A 23,546-nucleotide genomic window follows, 5' to 3' on the forward strand; every position below is an offset into this window, starting at 1 on the left:
ATTGCTTGTTTAATTGGTCTGCTGGCTCAGTGCCCTGTTAGGCTGTTGTGTTGATTTTATTTTCATAATTTACATTTCGTTCCTGATCCAGAGTCTTAAAATGACATAATAATGTGGATAGTGTATACAGTATTTTCCAAACGAAAAGGTTTTCTGCATTAGAGAAAGGTCATCAGACAAAAGTCATTACACTACGGCGGAATTCAGAGAAATTTTCACCTACATTTTTGCATGTAGCCATTTGTATTCTAATACAATTTGTATCCTACATGTACTAAATTATATTTTAATATACACTGTAAATAATTATATATATATATATATATACATATAAACCTATATATATATATTATTATTATTAATAATTGTAGCATTTATACATTATACATTATACAATATATACATATATTAATCTATATTATTTATTACATTTGTTTAAATATATAAATATAATCAGTTGTTTAAGCAGCAATTAGGTTTATATATATATATATATATATATAATGATAACAGATATTAATATATAAAGAACATATTCTTTTTTATAATTATATATAAACAAAAAACTATATATATAAAACAAATATATAATCAGAATTTATTTATATACAGTGCCAGAAATAAAGTTCTTAAAACAATTATTATAAAAAAATTAATCATAAAATTTAAAAATGTATTTTAATTATTACATTTATTTAAAAATAATATTTTTTTAGGCAGCAATTAGGTAAAAAAAAAAAAAAAAAAAAAAATATATATATATATATATATATATATATATATATATATATATATATATATATATCCAGAACATTAATATTCATTAATATATTGATATTTATTTCAAATACAGTGCCAGAAATAAAGTTCTTAAAAAAATTATTATAAAAAATGTAATTATAACATTTAAAAATGTATTTTAATTATAACATTTATTTAGAAATAATATATTTTTTTAGGCAGCAATTAGGTAAAAACATTTTGTTTTATACATATATACATATATATATATTTGGGAATTTTTGGGGATATTAATTTAATTAATCAATCAACAATACTATTGATCAGCATTACCAAACGTGGACGTTTTCCACTAGAAACAAACATTGATGTATTATTTTAATTTAATACTGTGAAGCTGCTTTGATACAATCTGTATTGTGAAAAGCGCTATATAAAAAACTTGAATATATAATATGAATATTAATATATATATATATATATATATATATATAACCAGAACATTAATATTCATTAATATATTGATATTTATTTCAAATACGGTGTCAGAATAAAGATTCATTGATTTGAATGTGTTTGTGTTAATTGGCCGTCTGTGTTCTGCTTCAGTCACAGCGCGTGCTGAGGACACATCTGTGCCCAATATATCTGTGTGTGTGCGGCTCACGTCAGGACTCCACTGTGGCCGAGCCGTTTACCGTGTGCTTTCGCACAGATATCGTTATAGTTCTATCACTAGTTCTGGAAAACTCAACAAATGTAGATTTTGATGAATTCTGCTGTAATTCTGATTTCTTGTATGCCTGTATGAGTACATGTGTGTCTTAGTGTCTTCTCCGCCAGACATCATCACACACAAGCACATTTTCCATTTATAGCTCATTAGACTTGTGCGAGGATCAGTTTTAGGCAAAGGGGGTGGCCCACTTGTGCAAATATGGTTGCAGTGTGTGAGTGTGTAAGAAGGTAGAGCAGGATCTCAGAGAGAGAGAGAGAGAGAGAGAGAGAGAGAGGAGCAGTGCTGAATCTTCTGTCACTCTCTCTCACTCCACCGTGAGAGCTACAGGAGGACTCACGCTGTCCTCCAGCACACCCCCACACACACACACACACATACTGAGAGAGAGAGAGAGAGAGAGAAGACACTGAAACACTGAAGACAAAACGGAAGGATTTTCTGATTTCTCCTGAGGAGCTGCGAATAACCCTCGGAGAAGGATGGCAGAGGGAGAGGGGGGAGATGAAGAGATACAGTTCCTACGGACGGTGAGTGTCGCTTGACCTGCTTTTGACTCAATAATAATGTTGTTTGCGAAGGACTCAAAGTTGAATCTCGACGAAAATTAACTATTTTTTCACTATCATGTCTCCCCCCAGTATTTAGACTAGTGGTTAAGTAGTGTAGGTAAATATTAAAATGCAACATTCTTGAACTTTTATATCTGGTTCCCCTCAATCTTGAACTTTTGGTTAAATTGTTGCTGCTGCAAATGGTTAGGAATGTTCCTGCATGCGTTCGTTTTTAAGCATGCATGCTAATTTATTTGTCAAGTGCTTGACACCCTAATATATATTGTGTTAACTCCCCCATCCACACTCTCCTGGCTTATTCAGGCTAAATTGTGTAATACTGTGGTGTTTTTGGACAATTTTACAAGCCTGTTTCTCATCCTGTATTTAGTTGACTATTTTTATGGTGGCCCACTTGTCTTCTGATCTGCTTATGGACTTGATAGTCTGCCTAACAACTCAGTGAGGGACGACGTCTCTTATCAGGGACATGTCCTGCTTTTGTTATTGCTGACTGTGAACTCATATATTGTGAGTGCTGCATCTTTCCACATATTCTTCCAGAAGATTCTGTCATCCGATGGATGTATGTGAACGTGTGTGGATGGACAGCGGCTGGTGCATCGTTAGCTATTTTTACCTCAGGAAAGGAGAGACTTTTAGAAGTGGAGAGTAAGACGCTCCTTGAGGGGGGGACAGCTGGCCTCTGCCCTCGTCTCTCAAACTGAGCAGTGCACAGACAATCTACACAGTTAGACATACTCGGGGGGGAAAAGGGCATACAAGAAGAATTGGAATTATACAGCATTTGTGACATAAATTAGGAGATTGAGAGAAGTGGGAAATTTGAAACTGAGATTGTCAGGGGCCCGGGCCCACTAGGGGGCCTCAGCAAACTTCCAATGGGAGCCACACGATAACTTAAAAGTTATAAAAAATAATATATTCAGGGCCTTAAAGGGATACTTCACCGATTAGCATTAAGCTTTGTATCAGTAGAAACCCGGTAGTATTCTGGAATGACCGTGCTTCCCTCCCTCATGTCCCCCTGAGACGAGAGATTTCTGGATTGTGTGTCTGGAAAAAAACCTCAGATGACGCAAAAATCGTCATTTAGCATCATCAGGCTTTCATGTCCAGAGGCGAGAGACTCCAGCCAGTAGGAGGAGCTCGTCCCGCATGTCTTCAACCCGCCCATAGGGGGATCTCACGATAAAACGCCGTCTTTTCAGTTTCCAGTCGACTAGTAGCCTAGTTGTATCATTTCTCCCGATACTGCCCTCTGTAACCGGGAGGCGTGGCTTGGGCGTGTCCTCGTGGGGCAGCGAAGCAAGTGCATTCTGGGAGTTGTTGTCTTTCATCCACATGAGCCAAAAATACATTTTCTGGCTTTTCTCAGTCTAGAAGGCTCCAACTTCTAGAATAATGTCATATTTCTACTACATAAATGACCCAATTTAAATACACATTCATCGTTCCAGCGGTGAAATATCCCTTTAATGTCATTTTGGAAATTGGGGGGGGATTTTTTTTTCACCAAAAAAAATTACTACATTTATCTCGCCTAAATGTTTGCGCTAATAAACTGCCATATGTAGCTCTCTAACAGAGTTAAAGCTACAGTAACATCTTCAGCTAGTCAGCTTGAGGTCCTTTCCATCTACTGGTTATGTCTCTTAATCCTAGTACTGAATGTTTTATTAGAAGTTCTTCAGGTTTTTTTTTTTGTCAAGAACATACTGTTCTTGAAACTTCTGGAATCACAAAATAAATCATGGTTAATTCATTTAATATATAAAGGACCCTTGGCTCCTTCTTTTGTTGAAAATGGCATTTAGCTAATGTCAAAAATCACATTAAATAGGTACTAAGAAGATTATAGATTATTAATGCAATAGGCTCTCAAGGCTGTGTGTTACAGGGACTTTTATCACGGGTATTTTCTAAACTATTACCAGGCTTTAACTGAGGAAAAATCCCTATACACAAAGTCCTATTTTATAATATTGCTTGTAAAATGGTGGCAACAGTAATATGAAGAAAATGAGAGACACCAATGTACCATAAACACTTAAATGTATTAATAATTGAGCAATACGTGGCATTTCCTTTTCTTTTTATAGATTATTATATAAGTAAGAAGTAAATTTTGAGTAATTTAGCCAGTAGGTTTGATTTTTTTTTTTTTTTTTTTAATGAAGTTGTAGTTTAAAAAGAAATGATTATAAAAAATAATTTCCTATCATTTACAGTAAATAACATACTGTATATTTACAGTTGCCAAGCAAAGTAGCATCCAATCAGAATTTCGAGTTGTAGCTGACAGTTTTATAAATTGATGCGCTGGATGTTGAAGACCGTCTTTTGAGACGTCAGTCTGGACGACTGTCAATCCATTTGGCCAGTGGGATCAGCTGATCTCTCATAATACTCCCTCATGCCTCATTTAGGAATGCTAATTAGAGCTTTATGTGGATGACAATGCTGCAAAGAATCCCTCACGCCTTTATGATCAAAGGTCAGATTTTTATATTCTTCACGAGACACCAATACAACGTCTCGCAGCTGTTCTGAGCCCACACGTGCGTAAAGACATTTTTGTATTGTTGTCGGGAAGGGGAGGATACAGAATATAGAAGTGAAGTTTTTTTTTTTTTACAGGCATCATTAGATTTCGAATGAACATTTTGCTCCTTCGTTTACATGAATAATTAATTTAGTTGTGTTTTATGGCTGATGTTTAGTGTCATCTGGTGTGAAGGAACTCTTTGACTATATTTGTGTGTGTGTGTGTGTGTGTGTGTGTTAGAAATGGCCCACTTCTTCCTCTTCACTCCCACTTACTCGCCCTGTTGTTTTTTTTATATCACTGTATGAGGACTGGAAAAGAGGGATGAGTGGAAGGGAAAGAGGAGAGTATATGTAGCACACATGTATGAGAGAACATATTATGTCACTGTGATTTAAGAATTATGGACCCTGTAGCAGTAATCCATCTTTATTAGTTTTTCTGCTTTTTACTTAACTGTTGTTAAAAGAAGTATGAATACAAATTTATTTTTTTATTTTTTTCAATCTTCATCTGCATATATAAACAATATCCCAGCATCATTCTAATGAAGTGTGTTGTTTATGTGAGATTTAAAGTGCAATGAAGGTATTGTGTGCTGTGTGGAGAGTGTGTGTACCTGCTGTAATCCATACAGTGACTCAGCATGTGTGGGTCAGTCAAGAACGGGCAGTTTTCTGAAGGGCTCAACAGTGTGTGTGTGTCCTTGGGGGAATCCTTTCAGGAAAGCCCTTTGGGTTTTTTTTTACTGACATCTTTGGTTTCTGAGACATGCCATGGCACTCTTTCACAATAATGTTACATTCCTAGTGTTCTTAGGGGCCGCTCTGCACTACTTTCCCATTGTTTATGTCTATGTAAAAAGTTAAAAGAAGTTAAACTTTTAAAAAACACGTCCCTAGACCTTGCATTTTTATGCCCTGTTCTTTGTGAATTGCCCTTTATGGTGCCATTATGCAATCAATAGCCACTTTTCCACCATTGGCCAGAACGGTAAGGAACGGTTCCAGTTATATTTCCACTTGAGCCTGGTTCGGCAAGGCACATTTTGGGTGTTTTCACACCTACAGATTGTTTGTTTAGTTCTGAAACAAAGACTTAATTTGTGACAATGTTGCATTTTCTTCTTGGTTCGGTTCGCTTTCACAAGGCAACCTTTCAAAGCGTACCAAAATGTGTTTAAGCAAGTCACATGTGAGTACAACTGTCCTCTTATTAGTCAGTTTTTCCTCTGCATCATCCATCACGATGCTTGACAGGTTCGCTCCATGAGCTTATTGTGGCTTTATTTGTAACTGTCGAGTATATGAATGTAGCCGTCATTCCTGCTGTTAAATTATATACTACATTCGTATTAATACTGCAGCAAATTCAATCACGCTCTCTCTGGATCTCGCAGTGCTGTCTAGAGGTTATCTGTGTCAAGACACACGCAAACATATGAATGTTATAATGCATCTAGAGCAGGATTCAAGGCTTCATGGGACAGCATTCTCGCATGGAGAAGTGCAATTACACAACATTTTAAGATGAAGAGGTGCTCTTTTTGTTTTCAACTGTGATAGCTAATGTGCTCACTCACAGAATCAGACACTACTGCTATTTATATAGCACATTTCCAGTTATGAATTTAGTATTATTTATGAATATAGTATTATGAATAATACTATTTGGTCCGTTTGGTCGGATTGCTTTCACACCTCAAGCGAACCACCCCAGAGTTCGTTTGCAATCGGGCCGAGACAACATCGTTGAGGTGGTCTCTGGGCGATTGTTTTGGTGCGGATCTGAGAGCGATTGCCGTGTTTACATATGCCTAAACGAACCAAACCAAGGGAGAAAACGCATCAGGTTCGGAAACAAACGCTCAGTTGTGAAAGCACCCCCTGTTTTCCGAATGGTTTGGCCCAAATGTGCAAAAGTGGCCAATGTTGTCATGACATAATTTTCATGCGGCTCCAGAATCACAATGCATTTATGGCTCAAGTGATTGACACAATTTTTTTTTTTTTAAACACTTTAGTTTAGGGTCCAATTCTCACTATTAACTAGTTGTTTATTAGCATATTACTATGATATTGGCTATTTGTTCTTATAATTGACATATTAAAGCCTTACTCTGTATGTCCACATCCTTTAATCCTACCCAATACCTTAACCTAACAACTACCTTACTAACTATTAATAAGCAGGAATTTAGGAGTTTATTGAGGCAAAAGTCGTAGTTAATAGTGAGAATTGGACCCTAATCTAAAGTGTGACCAAAATACCCAATACCAAAGATGCCATATTTTCAAAGGAGGTCCTGCGCCAGCCAAGCCACTGCTGTTGAGACGAATGCGAATGCTACCGGATAGCTTTCTCCAGGTTTTACTGAGCTCCTTAAAGGTGTTGAAAATAAAGCGATGGAAAAGAGAGAGAGAATAGCATCAGTGGTGTTGGAGTGCATTTGAGGGGGTATTCGGGTTCCAGGCTATAACAGCCGTTTCCTTTTATAGTTCCACCACTATAAGCGCCTGACACTCAGGAGGGAGAGCAAGAGAGTCTGTGTCCTACTTCGTCTTTGCCTGAATCCATAGGGAGGACAGCGAGTATGTGTGTGTTTTTACATGTGTGTGTTGCACATGAGGCATAAAGGCATCTAAGTATTGTGAATTGGAGCCTGTAATCACTTCTAAATGATAATTGATTGATTTGTGCATGAGTAATAGAGGACAAAATAAGGGTAAAGAGAGAGAAAGGGAGTTAGTTTAGTGGCTACTGTGACACAGTGTTGTAGTCAGGTCACCAACTGTCGAGTACGAGTCGAGTCTCGAGTCCCCAGTGTTCGAGTCCGAGTCGAGTCTCGAGTCACCAAAGAAGAGTCCGAGTCGAGTCACCATTACTTGAGTTCAGTCCGAGTCGAGTCTCGAGCCCCCAGTGTTCGAGTCTGAGTCGAGTCTCAAATCACCAAAGAGGAGTCCGAGTCGAGTCACCATTACCTGAGTTCGAGTCCGAGTCGAGTCTTGAGCCCCCAGCGTTCGAGTCCGAGTCGAGTCTCGAGCCCCCAGTGTTCGAGTCCGAGTCTAGTCTCAAATCACCAAAGAGGAGTCTGAGTCGAGTCACCATAACCTGAGTTCGAGTCCGAGTCGAGTCTTGAGCCCCCAGTGTTCGAGTCCGAGTTATGTCTCGAATCCCCAGAGTTCGAGTCCGAGTCGAGTCTCAAATCACCAAAGAAGAGTCCGAGTCGAGTCACCATTACCTGAGTTCAGTCCGAGTCGAGTCTCGAGCCCCCAGTGTTCGAGTCCGAGTCGAGTCTCAAATCACCAAAGAGGAGTCCGAGTCGAGTCACCATTACCTGAGTTCGAGTCCGAGTCGAGTCTTGAGCCCCCAGCGTTCGAGTCCGAGTCGAGTCTCGAGCCCCCAGTGTTCGAGTCCGAGTCTAGTCTCAAATCACCAAAGAGGAGTCCGAGTCGAGTCACCATTACCTGAGTTCGAGTCCGAGTCGAGTCTTGAGCCCCCAGTGTTCGAGTCCGAGTTATGTCTCGAATCCCCAGAGTTCGAGTCCGAGTCGAGTCTCAAATCACCAAAGAAGAGTCCGAGTCGAGTCACCATTACCTTAGTTCGAGTCTGAGTCGAGTCTCGAGTCCCCAGTGTTTGAGTCCGAGTCGAGTCTCGAGTCCGAGTCGAGTCTCGAGTCACCAAAGAAGTGTTTGAGTCCGAGTCGAGTCTCAAATCACCAAAGAAGAGTCCGAGTCGAGTCACCATTACCTTAGTTCGAGTCCGAATCGAGTCTCAAGCCCCCAGTGTTCGAGTCCGAGTCACCAAAGAAGAGTCCGAGTCGAGTCACCATTACCTGAGTTCGAGTCCGAATTGAGTCTCGAGCCCCCAGTGTTCGAGTCCAAGTCGAGTCATCAAGGTTGAGTCTGTTATATTTCAAGACTGCCTACATTTCTCCACTCTGGCACCTTTAAAGAGCTGATATAATTATAAAAGAGGGTCTACATTAAACAAAAATGGCACCACTGTCACGATTACAAAGGGAGTTTATTTACTGATTTTTTTTCTGCCACACAGCACATTTTTTTCATTGATTACATATACACTTTGCAACACAGTAATTTTCCAAATGTGAACATGTTGTTGGCAGGGAGCCCTCGAATCATGCACTAGTGAAAGTAAGAGCGAGAATGCAGTGTTAAATGAGTGACGTCAGTGAGTGTGTTGTCAAGCAAGGAGAGCGAGCGAGCGGTAGCGGTGTCCGACTGAGAAGCGTATGTGTGGCTGTGAGGGGAAAAAAGAGATCCCGGCTGATCTTGGAGCCCTAAACAAATTTTTATAACCTATTTAGTCAGACACTTCATCCAACGTCATTCATTTGATGAATGCTCAAGTCCGCGAGTCCAAGTCAAGTCACGAGTCCAGAGAATAGGGACTCGAGTACTCCATCACTACTGTGACATAATGAGCATTTAAACATCTCACACTAGAAATTAGAAATATGGTATTAAGGTGTTTAACTGATTTATTTAAAATGTTGTAAGTTTTCTCTCTTAAGATGAATTTTTGTGATGATCAGCCTCAGAAATTAGGTGAGAAGGATCTAGAAGCACTAATTTTAGTGCTCAGTTATGCAGATAGAGCCCACAATAATGGCCTGTCCGTCACAGGGGACTCTTCATGGGCAGAGTGTGAGGTGTGTGTGTGTGTGTGTGTGCGTGTGCGTGTGTGTGTGTGTGTGTGTGTGTGTGTGTGTGTGTGTGTGTGTGTGAGATGGAGGATTAGACCATGAGCTCTTCAGAAGATTCCTCAAGTCTTGAGTGTTTAAAGCAGCAGTCTTCCTTGGGCTTATATTTTGCTTAGCCCACAGATGATCGAATCTACACCTCAGCCCTAACAGACCATCTGTTCAGAGACATAGATTTGTGTGCTCTGTCATGACCACATCTTTACAATAAACAGGTGTTCCCTCTGCTAGCACTCCAGACACTCGCTTACGTCAGCCAGAAACTTTTGCTGACCCCTTGAGTCCACTACTGCACTGTAATGTGTGAAGGAAAATTACTCATGGTTCAAATTATAACACACATAGCAGCTTCGTAGCTTTTCTCATGTTCCTCTGTTGTAAGTCGCTTTGAGTAGAAGCATCTGCTATTAATGCATAAATGTAGATGTCTTGGCACCAACATGAATATATGACATTAAAAACAGTCATTGTAGAATATTTGATCTAATCATCAATATTATGTGCATTTATTCAATTCATGATGTTTATTTGTAACAGCAAAGGCTCATTTCTTTCATTGCTATGCTGTGTTCACAATAGTTATTTACACAGTTATTAATCTACACTGTAAAAAAATCAAGTTGATAATTTATTTTAAGTTGTAGTGTTACACTATACATGTACTAACTATATTAATAACAGTAAAGTATGCATTAGTAGCAGCTAAACCTAACGCTAACCTTAACCCTAAGTATGTAGTTACTTCATGTTATTTGGTCATTATTTGTGTAATTGCACTGTAACAAAGTTGTCTTAAAATAAAATGAAACCGAGAAAAGAAAAAAGCAATAAGCTTCAGGACAGAGAATACTCACCTACTGGAAAAATATTTAATTCAATTCACATTTATTTGTATAGCGTTTTTCACAATACATATCGTTTCAAAGCAGCTTTACAGAAAATGTTTCTGTTTAGTTGGTCTGTGCTTTCATCAAACAAAATAAACTCAAAAATTATGTTTTTTTACTTGCGTATTCAAGTAGCATTTTAAATTAATCTGAGCATTAACATTACAATATTGATGTAGAACTTCCTTTGTCTAACTTGGGTAACAGTTTGTTGGGCAAAATGAAAAAGGTTGGAAGAAATGGAAGACACGTCACGGAAGAGAACACTAATCACCATAATGGTGACTTAAATCATAACACAACTTTTACAACAAAATACAATCAAAAACATTAGCTAAAACATCTATGAGTTTGGAATAACAAAAATGTATTCCCTTGTTTTAACCAAAAACACCAATTATGCAAGTGCGTCATCAGTGATCAGACCCTCATATGTGACCCTGGATCACAAAACCTGACGAATTTGAATTTGAATTTGAATTTGAATTTGAATTTGAATTTGAATTTGAATTTGAAGTCGCACGGGTATATTTGTGGCAATAGCCAACAATACATTGTATGGGTCAAAATGATCTATTTGTGTTTTATGCCAAAAATAATTAGGATATTAAATAAAGATCATGTTCCATGAAGATATTTTGTAAAATTTCGTACCGTAAATTTATAAAACATTTATTTTTGTGAGTGAATGCAGCACATAAATGGACAAATTTAAAGGAGATTTTCTCAATGTTTTGATTTTTTTGCACCCTCAGATTCCAGATTTTCAAACAGTTGGCCAAATATTGTCCTATTCTAACAAACCATACATCAATGGAAAGCTTATTTATTCAGCGTTCAAATGGTGTATAAATCTCAATCTCAAAAAATTTACCCATGTGACTGGTTTTGTGGTCCAGGGTCACATATTAACTTTTTCTATACATTTGATAGTTCAGTTAACCTTTAAAGTAGAGTTTGTCTGACAAAATAGATTATTTAGTAATAAAGTATTTTACATAATTAAAGGTAGGGTAGGCGATTTCGGAGAGGCTAAGCTTTGAAAGCATAAGGGCGAATTCCAAATGGCGCTTTTAGGGCTTTCCAAACAAAAGTGAACAACTGAATCACTTCACAAAGCGCCCTTCCACAATTTTATCAGCAATGGGTACATGCAATGGTCACTTCAAGGAAGTAATTGTATCCTTTACGGTCATGTGACCCAGGGCGATGAATCCTTGTGATTCATTTTGAAGCTAGATGGTGGGAGAGTTTGAGTTAACGTAAAAACAGGATAATTCAAGTTGTTTTGTTTTAGTCACATTTTTGTCATAAATGTTTGTCAAAATGATGTTTAAACAAGTTTCAGGTAAGAAATGTGTTTGATAGTAGATACGTTAGGTAAATGTGACGACATGCAGGGTTCAAAGAAGGCAAGTTTTAAAGTTGAGAGCAGAGAGGAAGTTCACTCAACTTATGTTGCATTTCATTGCACTTGTTGAAGGGAGCAATGAAATACAATGTAATTTCCTCATCTTTACCTGGATTGTTACAGTGAACAATGTTATCCGCCCAATGTTGAAATTAGACTATAAGATTAGTATATATTCTCCGCTTTAAATGTTTGATTTAATATTTCTTCATTGTTTCTCTGGATTGTTGGGTCTTTGTTTTGTAAAAGTAACAGAACAATCTGAAAGCTGGCTAACTTGCATAGAAATAATACTGGTACTCTTCATTGACAACATCAAAGCAATAGTTCATTGCTCAATAGTTCAATAGATTTTGTCATCATTCACTTCACTCACCCTCATGGTGTTTCAAACATGTATGATTTTCTTTCTTATGGAGAACACAAAAGAAGATATTTTGAAGACTGTTGAGAACCAAACAGTTTTGGTTACCTTTGACTTCCACTGTTTGGACAAAAAACACAGAGACATTTCACAAAATATTTACTTGTATGTTCCACAGAAGAAAGAAAGTCAAACAGGTTTGGAACGACATGAGGGTCAGTAAATGATGACAGAATTTTTATTTTTGGGTGAAATGTCTCTTTTTGAGCCTTTTCTGTGGAAAATAATGCAATCTAAGTCTTGTTGGATAAACAAAGATCCAATATTCATTAGGATTATGTTATATTTCTCTAAACAATGACCCATAAGCACATGATCGAGCTTCTGTGAGTCAAACTATTAAAATTCTGTTGGTGAAGTCATGGTTATGACTCATAAAACTGCGGATGTTTCATGTTTAAGGGCTCTAGATGTTTTCAACAGTTGATGAAACTGCATCAGTGATGAGAGCCTTTATAAGTGCCTCTCATATAGACCCCTGGGACAGAGAGATAGTAGTTACTAGGCCTGTGTACACAAAGTCTACACAATTAGTTTGTTTTATCAACCAAATGTCACAGTTGTGTTCTTCTTCTTCTTCTTCTTTGGTGTTTTACGGCAGTTGGCATCCAAAATCACAGGTGTGTTTCTGAGTCTTGTTTTCATTAGTCACGTCTTCCTTTGTTCTGTTTTCCCGCAACTCCTTTGTTTCCACGGTAACCTTTCATTAGTTCATCTGTCACACCTGTTTCCTCATTAGTCTTGTCAGCTGTGTTTCCCTGATCTGTTTACCTATGTATTTAAGCCCTGTGTGTTACCTTGTTGGTGGTCCGATCTATGTCGTATTATGTGTGTGTGATCCTGTCCTCTATGTACCAGTTTGATTTATATTTTGAGTAAAAGTTTGCATTGGAACTTTTGATTCTTCTTCTTCGTCTTCTTCTGCCTGCACCACACCGTGACACCAAAGTTTGGGTGTTTTTTTTTTTTTTTTTTTTTTTACAGTGCCATTAGTCAGTATTTTAATATCAAAAGTTTTTTTTAAAAAGTTTTGTTAGATGTTACACTGCAAATGTAGTATTTTGTGAACAAAAAATATTGAGCTGTTTCACACGCTGAGCAAATATATTCATATAAAGTGAATATTGCAATGATTTTAGTTTACTTTTTTATTTGACCATTATATGTTTCTTAACCCCTTACCAGTCAGGGATCACTGGTGATCCCAGATTATTTTAGTTCAAAATATGTTTGAGCTTATATATCTCAATATTAATAACAGTCTGGTTAATTTTGAGTCTTGAACTATAAACTCTCAAGTGTTGGCTTTCTAAATGTATGTGTGTTATGTTTCTATTCAGAATTACTTATGAGCAGTAACCTTTTTATTTTGGGCATTTCATGTATGCAGCACTTGCCAAAATTGGGGGTGACTGAGAAGGGGTTTTAAAGACCGCGTCATTAGACTAGTTTTGCGATCTCTGTCTCTGTGTCACTGTCTTTGTCTCTGTCTCTGTATGTCTCCCTCTCTCTCTGTTTTAATAGGCTAGATTTAATGACTTAAATTGTCATGACATAAGAAATCAAATTTGCCTTTATCTTTTGACATAAAAGAGGTCTTTTTACCATTGAAACATCCTGCAAGTTTTAAACCTTAACTTCCTTCTCATATAAACAAAATATTTATTCAATCAAGCTTCAAAAAGCTCGTTTGGATACTGTGGGGTTGTGACATCACACTGTCAAATAGGCCTACATTTGTATATTACTGCCTACAGTTCTACATCATCGTACCATAAGCCCCTCCCACTGGCGTTCAGTCGCTTAACGGCTGACATTCGCCTACTGGATGTGAGGTTCGCACCAGAAGCAAATAGAAGCCATTATAATATCTGACGCTGTCTACACTGATACAGTGTACAGGTGTGTGCTCAGTTTCTGACTCACTTCACACACTTTAGTCTGTCGACAACAGGACAAATGGAAGAGTGTAAGAACGTTCGCTTTGACGTTTAAACAGCTCGTTTGCTCATTTCTGTAGACACTTCAAAGGATACCAGCGTCAGGAACAAGTGGATAGTCATGGATTGGGTCACAGGATTATGTTTGTTCAGAGCATTTGACTGCAGATGTTTTGTAAAAGAAGTACAGTGTAATAGAGAGTTCGGAAAGGAGCTTTTATTGAAAGATGAAGCAGCAACCCGTGCAATAGCGACTGGGTGATGATACTGTTTCCTATGCAATTAGTTTAGCCAATCATAACAGTGGCCGTTTACTGACAAGCCTTAAAGGAGCAGCGCCTTAAACTGGATCATTTCAGAATGAAGTTTTTCCACATATGTATTTTTTTTTTGTGCTAAAAACTTAATTAACATGAGTGAACCTCAAGGAAAATAAAATAAAAATCCATGTCATGACCCCTTTAAACTTCAGTAGCAAAGTTTAAAGTTGGTAGGTTTGATTCATTTAGTGTAAACTGTCAGTTGCAATGAATCATTTCACATGTCAGCAATTGGTGCATATAAATTAAAATGATTAAATCATACATTTTGGAATTCAAAACAATTATGCGAATAACATTTGTATAAACAGTGCAGTTTGGGGTCAGTAATGTTTTTTTTAAATGTTTTTAACAATAGAAAAATACAGTAAATACAGCAATATTGTAAATTATAATATTACATTTAAAAGAAAAACTGTATATATTTTAAAATGTAATTTTTTTCTGTTATCAAAGCTGAATTTTCAGCATCATTACTCTAGTTTCAGTGTCACATGATCCTTCAGAGATCATTCTTATATGCAGATTTGCTACTCGAGAAACTTTTATTATTGTGCTGCTTCAAATTTGTTTGGAAAATTTGGAAACCTTTTTTTTTTTTCAGGATTCTTGATGTATAGAAAGTTAAAAAGAACAGCATTTATTTTAAAAAATATATATTTTGTAACAATATCTGTATACTGTCACTTTTAATCTTCTTGAATAACAGCAGCCAATGAAGTCTTTTTTCATAATGCTTTCCGTAGAGCGGTGTGTGACAGGTTTCAGCCGTTGAAGAAGTTGTAGTAGTATAATATTATGTTGTAGTTAATGCTTGGTTTTCTGTGTGGCTGTGGGATCTCAGACCCTCCTCTGCCCTGAAAGAGCCTCTGAACTATCTGCCAGTCAGCAGTGAAGGGGAATGTGAGAATGACAGGTGCACTCGCCTAAAATAGCAATGCTGAGGAGTGGGGGAAGGCCCAGGGCAGAGAGAGAGAGAGAGAGAGAGAGAGAGAGAGAGAGAGAGAGAGAGAGAGAGTAAAGATGGATGAAATTGGAAGGTATCAGCAAAACATGTTTAGGGCCAAGAGGACTGCAGTACTGTTTCAAGTGAAGTTAATGTTGTGTTTAGGCCAAAAAAAAAAAAAAAAGTATATTAAAGCATGAAAAAGGTGCATTTGTAAGTGTGGGCGTTTCAGAGAGACTCTTAAGTTTCTTGTCAGGTAGACTAATAACCAAAGTGGCCTCATAAAATATTTGGACACTGAAGTCATAGTTTAAAATGTATGAATGTGGCCAGTATGCCACTGAATGTGATGAAATATCAAAGCAAATGGCATTTATTTTAAAGAAAGATGCATAAAAAAGTATTTATGCTGTTCAAAATTAAAGCCCTATCCGGACGGTAATTGTTTCTCATGTGGACGTCTGTAAAAATACATTTGAATGACACCTCAGTGATAAAACTCATGCATTCAGATGGCGATCAAAATGATTATCAGATTATCTCTCAAAATTTTGTACAGTATGTCATTTTAAAAATGTGGAAATTAGCAGAAATAAGTTAATGCAATCTTGTATTTACACGAGGTCAACATAACGCTGCTTGGCTTATATTCCTAATCTATATAATTGTACATAATACATATTTTAAAATTGAATTGCATACCTGTTGCTGTCATAACATTGACCCATTTTATGCTTTTCTTCTCTTTCTCCTTTTTGTTCTTAACAGCAATGATGAAATATTGTTCTTGTAAATACTTTCCAACATTTCAATAAAAAAATTGTCTTTAAAATGCAAATTGCCATGAATTGTAACAGTTGTCGTACGGTGCTCGGCAGTGGTCAAAAAGGATTTAAACAGTGAATTTTGAATTGATCTCTTCTTGTAAACTTAGAGATCAGCAATTAAATCACCACACGACCTTGGTGTTCATCAAAAAAACATAGGGAATTCGGCCGGGGATTTTTAGGCGGGTGGTGGGAGAAAAACACAGACATTTTGTATTTAAATACCGTACATCCCTGAGAAACAATAACCATCCTAAATATGGCTGAAGACAAAGTATTTAGCTTCTTTCTGTTGTCAAATGTTAGTGGATCTTTAAAGGTAATGTGATGAACTGCACCTGTGGTTATTCTAGTGTGAACTTCAGGGGAACTGACTTTTTATACATCCACTAAAGATCACCTCGACATCAGTCGGTTGAAAGTAATAGCAGCAAAAAGTGAAATTACTTAGTAGAAAAAATATATTTATAGATGCCACTTGGTTTGATATTTTACTATTACATTTTTAGAAGTGTCCAAATACTTTTTGAGGCCACTGTATGCTACTACTTTGTATATCTGCTCATTTTCCCCTTTGAAGACAGTCTGCCTATGAATACAGACATTAAAACTCTTCGTACAGTGGCTCATTTGCTGATCATTTCTGTCAGCTTGCCTGTTTCTAGTGCGTATGTAGCTGTCAAAATGCTGCCAGTCATTAAAAAGCAGTGAAGTAGGACACTGACAACCGTTTTGTCGTTCTCTTCACCTGCTGTGGTCCTGTCTTCATGGTAAGTGATATCATGCGCACACGTTCCTCTGATGCTAGAAAATATATGCCACTCTTGAAAGCTGTCTTATTTCTGGAGCTGTTGGAATGAAGAGTTAGTAGGTGCTGCTGCACGGAGCCAGCGAACACGTTTCTTGTTGCTTGTCCTCTTTTTCTGTTCAGGATATCATTGGATTTTGGTTACTTGCTAAAAAAAGAAAGAAAAGAATGGTAGAAATAACAACTCTTTTCACTCAGGTTTCCCCCCCCCAAAAAACTAAACTGGACAAACTATAGTCTCTTTAAAAATTGTTTTGGAATATGATATTATGTCTATGTCCTACAGAATACATATATATATATATATATTTGAGCATAATGTTTGCTTAAATACTGTTAACTCATTTCATTAAGTCCTGTCAAATCGATTAATCGCGATTAATCACATATGATCTAACACAAAAGTTTGTAATTATATAATATGTGTGTGTAGGCCTATGTTTATATATATATATATATATATATATATATACACACACACATAATGATATATACTTTTATGTTAGATGTCATTAATCGAGATTAATCGATTTGACAGGACTAAAATATTTACAGGTAATTGTACTCCTACTGTCACTAATTACATAGTTATTGGCAAGTTTTGATAGCAAAATATCTCAAAAAGGTCACAAATGGTAGTGTTTTTGTCGAAACAATGAAAGTCAGTGTTAGTCAATGTGAAAATCTGCGTGAGGGTGAGTAAATTATAACAGAATAAAATTTTTTTTGTTGCATAAACTATGCCTTTAATGACTACTGAATGATGTCATTGGGTGGGTTCATAGGGCGCTGCAGGGATGATGTATTTTTGTGGGCCCGCATCACCCTGGTTCCCTCGACAAAAACGATAAGATTTTTCCATTGACTTTTGGATTATTGCGGACAATATTCTGTGACTAAATTCTTACACGTTTTGTTCATCATGATAATCTTCACAAATTGAATCCAAAATACAATCACTATTAGAAAATAAGCCACACCATAGTTGCATGGCTTCAACTAAGCTTCCCACAACTCTTTATAAAAAAAAAACAAAAAAAAAAAACATTTTCCCTGAAAGTTTGAGTTAGAATCATTTGCAAGAGCGTGATTTAAAAACCCATTGAATTCGGGACATTGGAACTGGAAGTGCTAAAATTCTCTTTCCAGCTTTTGGCCTACAAAAATACACCATCCTTGCCATATATATATATATATATATATATATATATATAAACATAGATGCCTCATTAGTGTCTGTTCTATGGACTGCTATATATATAAGCCGTCCGCCATAGACGGACCATGAGAGCGAGTTCGCAGCATCTGCAACCTAGTGTTTATGAATATCTATATCTGCAATAGACATTAGCAGATGATTTTCACAGCATTTAGTTTATTATTAGTGTGATAATTCTGCATATGGATATTGCATATTGAGTTATACGTAAAAACACGAATCAAGCACATTCTCGCCTCTGAAAGGTTTTCCCATTTCGTCTAAGTTGGCTGCCACTGGCTGCTCAATGCAGTGACATTTTCTATGAAAATAACTTGTTTTGTTAGTGAGAGTGATGAACAGTGTCAAGTTAACTGTTTTGTCGAATGGAATCTTTATGATCATTGCATGACCCTATATGTAATGAGCAACTTCCGTCAGGAAAACAGTAAACACCACAGAGCCTGCATGACTACAGGCTGCCCACCTATAGAGGAAGTGACATTTTGTATTGGGAAACCGTTGCAGGGGGTCCCGCGTGTAAAGAGTGTTGTGCCTTTATGGTCCAGGTTAGTCGGGACAGACAAAGGCATTTTAAAAGGGAAAGTCTTTAATGCACCAGCCCCTCCTTCTCCTTCCTATCGACTCGGGTTAATCCACCCACACCATCCCTCCATCTGTCAGTGTCAGCGCTCAGTGAAGGCCAGAGTCACAATGAGGGGATCTGGCTTGAAGAGGTCTTGATCAGCACACTGGAGGAGATGGGGAATCCCCACACCGAGTCTAATAATAACCCTGTTGTGTGTTTTGATGGAGCGCTCTGCATTTACTCTTTCCCTCCTGAAGGTTGTTACATTATTATGTTTATACGTGCTTGATCGGTCGGTGGTTTTTTAGGTTTGTTACAGCGCATTTTGTTTCTTGTGTCACTTTATAATGAAGTTCTGGTCACTGTCAATGTGAAGCCATAGTATTGCAGCCACAACATGAACATATTTTTATTTTTTTATAAAACCGATTGTAGTCCTGGATGCTGATTGGTCACTACAGTGTTCCAGTGATGATAATGAACAAGTACTGATACTTAATATTGTTCGGACTAATAATACTATTAGAGGAGCAGAACTAACTGTTGTCCAGTATAATAAAAACTATGATGCAAAACATCTGTTTACACACACCACCATTCAAAAACTTGGGGTTGGTAAGATTTTTGTAGTGTTTTTGAAAAAAGTCTCTTATGCTCACCAAGGGTGCATTTAATCGAGAACAGTAAAAACAGTATTAATATTGTGAATTTTTAAACAACTGTATTATTTCATAGTAAACATATTAATTAGTAAACATTAAATAATATTATATATATTGTTTTTTATTTCTCTCTCTCTCTATATATAGTGATTTTCATCATCATTACTCCAGTTTTCGGTGTCACATGATCCTTCAGAAATCATTTTAATATGCTGATTTGCTGCTCAAGAAGCATTTCTTATTATTTTTTATATTTTTTTATTTTTTATGAAACTGACACCATTCAAAAGTGTTCTGTTTCAAAATATAGCCTTGAGCATAAGAAACTTCTTTCAAAAACATTACAAAATCTTTTGGCCAGTAATATATACTGAATGTATATATTACTTATCATGCATTAAAGGTACAATATGCAAGAATTTTTTGCCGCTAGAGGGCGCTACATTCCAAACAAGCTTGATGATGATGTGAAGGAGCGTGGAATGATGGGAACTGTCGTTTTAAACTCCACCATGGATGTAAATCAGTCAGACGGGAATCGAAAAATCATGTTCATGGATGAGGCTAAGTTTTATTTTTATAATGTCATGCTTTTTGTGACGAGGGGGGCGTGGTTCAGCGCAGTCTGTAATGGGAGAGAGAAGAGACGAGCGTGGGACGCAAGTAGGTCAAGTGCAAATGACGAACACCTGTGTCTTATTGCAGTGATCCGCGTGGAGAGACCGTTTATAAGCCGCGCGCTGGATGAGAGAGAGACTGAAGAGAAAATTGGACGCAGAGAAAGAAAAGCGGTGGATCCGAGCTCTCATTTTTGAACTGTTTTGTGCCGTCGCGGTTGCCACGGTGAATGCGCGTTGTGCGCGACTTTTGTTTGTTTTGCTTTATTTTAATAAAGTACGAGTCCCAGTCACGCCGACCCCTGTCTTCTTCCTTCCTGACTCTTGAACCTCATCACACTTTTATTTCATTAAAATGAATTAACCGCAAGAAAAGTAAGGTTTAATACTACATTGGTTATCATAGATGTTACTGTATGTCTAATTCATTGTTGTGATAACGCGGCGCAGTTTTACGTGTTGTAAAGTACATTCGAACCCACATCATTTGCCAAAATACTGATTAACCTTTATGTATAACACATGCTATATTTATTTACATGGCCATAAGCACCAGACGTGATAAACAATGTCAATAAACTAAACACAAATCTAAAGCAATAATACTTCCCTTACATAAACATAACTATTACCGAATGCTACATTTGGAAAATATAAAATTAAGCATGCTTTGTCGACAGAACCAGCTGCAATCGGTAAAGAATAATTGTGTTGCATAACGACTGCACGAAACAAGCTAACGTTTGTTGCTTGATAGACGCTACAACTACAACTTCCGCATTTGTCCAGGACTCCACGCAGTACGAGCGGAAACCGAGGGTAACGTGGATGTGACGCAATTGACTGGCGACTCCCAGCTCCCCCCTGCTCTAACGCCCCGTTTCCTTGGTTAAAATCGCAATTTTCTCACGATTTAAAAATAGTTTAAAAAATTTGGGATATTGTAAGTAATCAACTTAACAAAATATATAACACTGGCCTTGAGATTTTGGGATATTTTAATGCAAAATTCTTGCATATTGTACCTTTAAAATATTTATAGGTAATTGAACTCCACTGTCACTGGAAATAATTACCTGATTTTATAATTATTGAAAAGTTTTGATTGCAAAATGTCACTAATGACCAAACAAATTTTCAGAAAGCCACTCCAATTTCAGTCATTTTGGGCTGCATCAGTCTTAGATGTTCTGTGCAATCCTGGTGAGACTGCCTTGTACTATGTTCAGTGGTCTCGTATTTCTGCTCCTATTGTTGAATTGCTACACAACATATCATTTTAATGAGAATGTCAATGTTGAGTGCAGTGTTCCTGAAGGGAGACGATATACACTGGTATAATGGGAAAACACATCAATAAGCAACCGCTTCGAATCATTTGGCTACCGTGGTCTTGCACAACTTTGTTCTCATCCAGTAACACCCCCCAGCTTCTCCTGACCCCACTGAGACCTTTGTGACATCAGTGGTGTCACCAAACACCTGCGCCTCTCGTTCTCTTTGACACCCACAGGTGCCACAGCACGTCTGTAAACACAGTTTGCTCATTTATGTCAGCTCACAGTCTATTAAACTCAACTGGTGGGTTGCAATTGAGGACCACTGCACTCAATATTTTATTTATTTGAATAGGGACAGATACAGTATGCATAAGCTATGTTTCAATCCAAAGTTGCACATTTGACTTGTGCGTTTCCATCTCTTGTGTTCAAGAGAACAAATTCAACACTTCCTGGGAAACTGGTGCAAAATATCTGTATTAAAAATGGAAGTTGCTCCAATCAGGGAAGAAACTCTGGCTCCGTTTTCCTACATCATGACTTGCATCTCAGAGCGTCAGACGAAACACAATAAACGTCATGTTCTTTTGTGTTGAGATGCTGGTGTTTCTTAGGCGTTTCTGAATGATCAAACCAACATTTGATTGGTCCGCTGGTGAGTTATCCAATCACATCCACTGTTGGAAGCAAAGTCATGTGAGTGTTTTGTTGTGCATCGAGGGATTTATTCGATAAATGTGTTTTCATCATAGTTTATGTGCATCTTTTCTTACTGGATAAAATATTGATCCACCTCAATTGAGCGAATACATTTTTTTTATTTAAGCACATCTTGGCATTTCCATCAAGCATTTTTTACACAATATTCCAAAATATGCATAAAAATAGGTGAACAGCCATCTAATGCAAGTATCATAGTGTTTGTTGTTGTGAAAGCCATTATCTATATTTTATTATTAATAGTAGTATATATTTTTGCATGCCAGGTATACGACTGATATTCTTTTTTTGCTATTGATATTTGAAATTCTAATTTTGATGCAAAGATGATAATTCTAGATGGAAATATAATAATATTTATTTAATAAATAAAAATATTTTTTTTAAATATATTATTAGAAATGGAAGTGTACAAATGTATTCATTATTTTTTGTGTCACAACAAAATGGAGCCTGTATTTGCATACTGTATATAAAATTTTTCTTGTTTTTTAAATGTTTTTTGCGAATGGGATCGTTTTTTCTTTATGTGAATGAACAGAATGCAGTCATCTGTTGGTGTGGATGCTAATATAGTTATATCTTTATAGTTATTGTTCTTGGTATAAACAGGCCGTACGAACAAGATTATGTGTGCATGCACCTGTTGTGAAATGCTATTATTATTTCCGGCAGAAATGCTAAATTATTATTGAGTGACGCCCACTGTGAAGATATTTATTGTTACACAGTTACAGTATATCTCTGCCCACTTCTTTAAAATAATTCCCTAAGAGTATTTAAGGTTGTCTTGCTGTGACTCTACACCTAAGTATGGTTTGGCTGTAATTTTACACCTGTCTGAAGAGGCAGAAATAAGTCTGACATGTTGATAAGTCCCAGGTTCCTCCCACACTCTTTGTTCACTGTAATCTGCATGAGCTCTGAAGCATTTAAGCAACACATTAGCGCTGATTGTTGGGGTCCTGTGGTGTAAAGTGTTCTGCATCTGTCAGATCCCAGCCTATTTATACAGGCATGAGCTAAGATCATGAGGCTCAGCAGCACAGCAGCTTACCATGAGACCGGCGTATCAGACAGCAAAGTCTCAGAATACTTTAGTGCTCAGTACAGACGTTATTAATGGTTCTTGTTCATTCATAAAAGATTTGTGTATGATTTTAGTCTTTCTCAAAAGCAGCATCATACCTATGGGGATGCTCAATACTGTATATTGGTAAAGTTGTTATATTGGTAGAGGTCAGTATAGTATATTTTAAGGGGTCATGACATAAGAAATCAAATTGACCTTGATCTTTTGACATATAAGAGGTCTTTGTACCATTAAAACATCCTGCAAGTTTCAGAGCTTAAAACATCCTCCTTATTATAAGCAAAGCATTTATTTAATCAAGCTACAAAAACAGCTTGTTTTGATATTGCAGGATCTGTGACGTCACAAACACATTTGCATATGACCGCCTCCGGAGCAAGACATCTATGAATAATTATACATCATCACACCATAGGCCCCGCCCACTGGCGTTCAGTCGCTTAACGGCGGACATTCGCCTTCACTAGATGTGAACGTCACGGAAAAAGCAAATAAAAC

General features: G+C 37.0%; 1 protein-coding gene across 1 annotated transcript in view; it reads left to right on the forward strand.

The window, feature by feature from the left end:
* Positions 1–1,681: 1,681 nt before the first annotated feature.
* Positions 1,682–23,546, forward strand: part of ryr1b (ryanodine receptor 1b (skeletal)) — a 113,138-nt gene continuing 91,273 nt past the window's right edge. Inside the window, exon 1 of the mRNA XM_084408481.1 lies at positions 1,682–2,007. Within this exon, the coding sequence (XP_084264607.1) occupies positions 1,960–2,007 (48 nt within the window). The 5' untranslated portion in view covers positions 1,682–1,959. The remainder of the gene's footprint in view (positions 2,008–23,546) is intronic.

This window comes from Rutilus rutilus, assembly GCF_951802725.1.
Source record: "Rutilus rutilus genome assembly, chromosome: 5".
Taxonomy (NCBI): domain Eukaryota; kingdom Metazoa; phylum Chordata; class Actinopteri; order Cypriniformes; family Leuciscidae; genus Rutilus; species Rutilus rutilus.